This window comes from Clarias gariepinus, chromosome 24 (assembly GCF_024256425.1).
Source record: "Clarias gariepinus isolate MV-2021 ecotype Netherlands chromosome 24, CGAR_prim_01v2, whole genome shotgun sequence".
Classification (NCBI taxonomy): domain Eukaryota; kingdom Metazoa; phylum Chordata; class Actinopteri; order Siluriformes; family Clariidae; genus Clarias; species Clarias gariepinus.
In genome coordinates, this window is record NC_071123.1 from 11,416,073 (window position 1) to 11,422,072 (window position 6,000).

A 6,000-nucleotide genomic window follows, 5' to 3' on the forward strand; every position below is an offset into this window, starting at 1 on the left:
GTGAATGACATACTTGACCGATGTTGCTCAGGAACCCACTGCAGTTGTTCCTGTAAATGCTCAGCGGAAGTGAAACGCCTGGTCCTTGAATTACAGCCAGTACACTAGCTCAACCTTCATGACACCTACTTGTTACAGTACAAGCTAATTATTGTGATGGATGTTGTGTAACATGTGAAGTGTCATTATGGTTTTCATCTAAGCACATTTTGTTTACTTATTGGTCATAGCATTTTGTGCATTCTGTTCAAACAGTATTTTGGTACTGGATAGTAAATACGAGTGCTATACGTCCCACAGTGTGTCCTTACTTTGGAAGCCTTCTTTCTCCTCATCGTTAATTTCAACGAGCTCCTTTAAATAATTGATACATCCTTAATGATGCAGAACTTTGATTGATTTCCGGGTCATGGGCTTAAGGACATAGAATCAAGGAGCCATCAATTAGAGTATTGAGACGAGTCCAAGAGCATGGTCTTGCTTTAAAATTAAGACTGGATCCTATTTCAGTAGAACAGGGCAATGTTTCTCTGCACTTCATCCGAATGTAGAACTGTTTGGATTACAGAATAATATAAATTAAGTTTTTCGTCACACAGAACCTTTTAATACTGTTGGCAGTGCTGACTATAGATAGATTATGGATGGATAATAAGTGGATGGTAAATTTACTGATGATTAATGTATAAATGGATGATGGATGCATAATTGAGGGATTGTTGTTTGTTGAATGGATGGTAGATTAATAAATGATTAATGATTAGTTGAATGGATGATTTAATAACTGGATGATGGATTAATAAATGGATGATGAATAGACATATTGATGATAAATGATTGATTAATGAATAGTGAATTAATGGATGGATGGATGAATGGATGGATAAATATATGGACAGAAAGATGAATGTAACATGTTTTTATGTTGCTTTTTACAGCTGCTAGATGAACTTGCCACTCTGACCTTCTTCGTCCTGACGGGTCACAAGTTCCGCCCAGCTTCTTCTAATCCCTACCTGCTGCTGTCTGTGGAGGACGAGGAGGACATGGAGATGGATGATGTGTAAGATGTTCACCCAAACAGAAAAATGACTCATGCTGAATACTGTAAATAGATAGCATACAGACACCATACAGACAGAAGCCCTGCTCAGTGCCCTGCTTTTTCATTCTCTTTTTCTTTCATTCTGTCCCTTGCTCGCAGTCCTGGCCAGAAATAGCTTAGCAACATGTGTCCTTGTTCTTCACCTGCACCATTTTCCTCCCCACATTTTTCCAGTCTTTCTCTCACCCTCGCCTCAGGGTGAGTCCTTCGCCAAGTCCTTCACCTCAATCTGAAAGGTGCAGTGGGCGAGCTCATGCTTTATTTTTTTTAGATGTGTTCTTTGTGAATGGAAAGTGACTAGACAGCCGGTGCACAAAATGAGTTATAAGAAAAAAGAGAGAAGATGGATGAAAGGGAAGCATGGGCTGAAAATGGATTCTATTTAAAAATACGTTCGCAAGCAAACCATCATCGTTGCTGAATACTGGTTCTGAATTCCGGCTTTACTAGGAGGATAGGATCTGTTCATGTGATCTATAATTTTACTCCAGAATTTATTGCATTATTGCATTCCTTTTGCCAGGAAGCTGACATAGCCCAGCCACTCCAGTAGACGCCATGTGGCCTGGCATTTTTTGGGGGTTTCTCCTGATCCCAGGAGAAAGGAGTTGCAGGTGCCGAGGGTGGCGGAGGATCAGCTGGCCCTTGGATGAATACATCACATTACTCCTGTTCATTATGGCCCCGGCTGGCTGCACACCACTCCAGCTGTGTATGTTGTACAGACTAGATGTGAGGTTTTGATGCGTTTAATTTTGCTGTGAGGGATGTATATAAAGGGCATGGTGCCTGAAGGACAGCCTAGAATTTATTTTTAGAGGTAGATATCCGAAATAAAATTGCCAAGCGAGTTGTAAAATTATATGTAAAATTACCATGGAAAGTTACTTCTGTCAAACTGCCTCGCCTTATTAATAGCATATCCATAAAATACATGAATGATGGTTTGACTGGAATAAGATGTTTATAATAATGACCCATGTTTCATCTTATAAAACCACGTTCTTCTTCTCGTCCTGCAGTAAACCCCCTGTACTTCACAGTGTCTCACCTTCAGTTCCCTGTGCTGAGAGTGTAGCTAGCTGGCTCTCAAACAGAAACAGGACAAATCCTGTTTCTCACCATCACAGATGGTAGCCAGTGAAATGTGATTAAACAAAACAAAGAGACGTTTATTTGACTTTTGGGACAGAACCTTAGGCTCCTCTATTTTCAGGCTTTTATAAATATAATTCTATACATAAAACTAATTTTTGGCATTTATTCAAGAAGATTGTTGCTCTAAAGTAAATGTATCTACAAAGATATCTTTTATTTGATATATTTTTAAAAAGCTCTCTTCCACAATTTTATATACAATATTTTGTATATTCATTTTTGTCTGTAATATTATGTTATTAATGAAGCGACAGTCAAACCATTCCATAAATACGTACATGCATTTTTCAGCAAATTTCAAAGTTAATGTCAGGCCTCATTTTTTATTTTATTTATTATGCCAGTGCCATGAGGGAAGGAAAAAATATGTGTAATAACCTGGTACATGTCCAATACATTCAGGTCACCAGCTGTCTTAATTTTATTGCCACATAACGTTGCTGAGCCTGGACCTCAACAACCGAAGCAACCCCAGATTATAACACTGAATCCAGGGACACTATACATAACAGGGCATCACTTCATGCGCTTCCCTTTTTACCCTGATGCACACATCGCTCTGAAATAGGGTCAATCAGACCACATTACTTTTTTTCCTCTATTCTTTTAGTCCAATCTTCAACTGCAAAAAAGCTTTAATTTGCTAGGAAACATAGTCTCACTAAACTAAAGTGAGAATGAAAAAGCCACAGAGCTGTGTAGTCTGAATCCTGAGAGTTCTTGTCACACTGTGTGTATGGAAAAGCTCTTATTTTCACTATTAAACATACTGTAGATTTGTTGGCATCTGTTGTAGAAGTAAACATTCGTTTAAAATGAGCCGTTCGTACACATCGGCCGGGAACAGGGTTGTCTTGAGATCTGTCTTGAGTGGATACAGAATTAGGAAGGAAATCATGAGGATTGGGTGGTATAGCGGTGTCATGTAACAAATTCGCCGCTAATTGAACCAACTCGGAATGCTAAGAATAACAGTTTTTATTTATGTACTGCCTTCTTCACACTCAATCTCAACTTACAGATCAGCTGTGAAGGAAACACACAAGCATGAAAAGCAAATTGAAAAGCGAAGAAGAGCTGAGTCATTAGGAGCTTATATCGGCTTAGTTTTACAGCTCACGGTCCCACTTATGATCAACACATTCGCGCAACACACACATCACATCTAGAAAACTGAAGCCAGGAAAAGTGCGCAGCTTGAGCTCCGGTGTGTTGGAGCCAAATTGGGGCCAGTGAAATGATTTAACCGTCGAGCTACAAGATTCAAAACACAGGTGGCATCTGCAAACACACATACTTTAGCATTAAAACTGGAGCAGCACTGTCAAGTTCTTAATTCTGATCGGTCAGAAGGTGTTTATCAGGTTTCCAGACCGGCACAGCTCAAACAGTAGGCCCAGTTGCAAAGGCAAATCACAGGTTTATACAAATGCTCTGTTATAGTTTCTGTTGCAACATCTTGCATAGGAAGCTGTACAGCAAATGCATTATATAGGAGTTAAACCAGGACTTGTGATGCCAATGAAGGTGTAAATCCAATTGACATTTACAGTAGACCTTAAGCACAGTACATTGATGTAGAGACAAAACGATGGACACACAAATGATATTTTAACAGATTTGGGGAATTGATTATAATTTCAAGCAAGGCTGGCATCATTAGTTCCCACGGAGGAAATTAAAGTAAAGTTTTTCTAATTAGTATGACGTCAAAATACTCACCTGTGAAATATTTACTAAAGGTGGGATTCAAGTTACATAAAAAAAGGTAAACTTTTGAGTTTTTTGGTAACTGTATAATCAGGACATGAATTTATTGTTACTTATTCATAAGATGACCTAGTATTTGCATTGCAGCTTTACAAAAATGATTTTTTTTTATATAGAGATATGTGTCCACCTCTCCACAGGGTAACCACATCCACGGCTATGGGGGAGGGCGTAAAAAAAGTAAAGAAGGTGTCCAATGGCCCATCAGAGGAGCGGGAGAGCATGGCATGATGGGACAAACAGTCTGTCCAGGATGTCCCTGGACTTCATGGCTAGTTACGACATGGCAGGCATTTGAACCTAAACTTGAGGAGGACACGGTGGAAAATTTCCCACTGGATGCGCTTATGCTGGGACGTAGTGTAATATCTCTGTAAATGTTTGACAGACTGTACAAAGACTCACTAACTTCCCCTTCTTTGTAGTTCTAATGAAAACACTTGGTATTGTGCTTTTGTCTTTAGTTTATGCAGGTCGTTTTGCATTTATTTATTATTTTTATTCTTTTTTTTAATTGATGGTCTCTCTTTCTTTTTTTTTTTCTTTTACTGGCACTTTACCCAACACACTCCGAGTCACTGCAGTGTCACTATGCAGATTCCTCTGTATTCTCAAGAGCCTCAAGTTTACTTACAAGTCTTATAAATTTGAGTTGAATTACTGTTCTCGGAAAGTGACGCATAAAGCATGACTGTATTTCCTGTATAAATGTACAGATCTGAGACAATTGTACAGATGCAAGATTTCCTACCTTACAGGATGAACCGTGACTTTGTCATGTTTTCAGTATCAGTTATTATTTTTATTTGGACGATTTTAATAATGTTTTATGGGGGAATCAAAGCGTTTCTTGTGTGGATGTTGCAAGTGAATGCACTGGGCTGTATCTTACAAGTGTATCAATAATTTAATAATACTTAAAATGACAAATCTTTAATTATCATCAGTGTCATTTGTGAGATGGGTTTATTTTAACTGCTTAAATATTTTTGCTTATTTTAGAAACTTGTGGGTTAGATATGTCCTCAGTATTAAATTATCCAGTTGTTTGATTTATTTTGAATTTTTTCTACCTTTGTTTTTTTTTTTTTGTTTTGCAATCTGTGTGATGGCGAGCAGATATCAGGGAGAAATGTCTAATCAGTCAGTCATCTCTGCAGATTTTCTAAAAAGCTCCACCATTTAATTCCTTTTCATGTCACATAGGTAAGATTCTAGATGACACAAATGGATGCTCTTCTCACACGTAAAATGTTTTTACACTCGTCAGTGAACATCACTGCGAATTCACATCATAAGGTTTTAAAAGAATATTTAATTTGCCTTCTTTACACAACACTAAGGGTCAAAAGACAAATGGGATCTGATTTCACAAGACATCTAGTTAAATAGATTTTGGTGTCTATTTCAGTTTATTACCATTTGCTTTTAGCTGCTACGTTCCAAATAGAACAATAATTACATAGCTTGCAAAAAAAAAAGAGGAAGCTTTTCTCGTTGCTTAAACCTAGCACAATTTTTGCCATGTGCTTCTATTTTGAATGATCTACTATTTACTGTCTTTATGGTAATGGTTTCAATCAGTATTTGATCATTTTGGTGTGGACTTCATTTGCATTTTGGATATTTGCTGTAATTTTTGGTTTCTCAGTATTTGAAGGATTAAAAGTAATATATGACCATTTTGCAGAGTTTGTATAACATTTCATATTGTGAAATAAGGTGTTAAATTCTGACATATATATTTAAAACATATGGATGCTCCAAGTCAGTATATCATAATTATACACTGAACACTGAAATGATCTCAGGATATAAGGGCTACTGAGTGATGCAACACAAAAGACTTCACCCTATCATCATGGGCAAATTAAGTCAAAATGATTATCTCTGTGCGGAATGGGTTGCGCATATGTTCTCCCTTGTTACTCACAGTGACGTTATCTAATCATATTTCAGTTCTTGAA

General features: G+C 37.5%; 1 protein-coding gene across 2 annotated transcripts in view; it reads left to right on the top strand.

The window, feature by feature from the left end:
* Positions 1–5,715, top strand: part of gpr107 (G protein-coupled receptor 107) — a 37,792-nt gene extending 32,077 nt beyond the window's left edge. The window contains exons 17-18 of one of the 2 annotated variants that reach the window (XM_053485864.1): positions 939–1,063; positions 4,174–5,715. In XM_053485864.1, the coding sequence (XP_053341839.1) occupies positions 939–1,063; positions 4,174–4,264 (216 nt within the window). In that variant the 3' untranslated portion in view covers positions 4,265–5,715. Of the gene's footprint in view, positions 1–938; positions 1,068–4,173 lie in introns of those variants that run through there. The other variant, XM_053485865.1, reaches the window with a different exon arrangement.
* Positions 5,716–6,000: the final 285 nt, after the last annotated feature.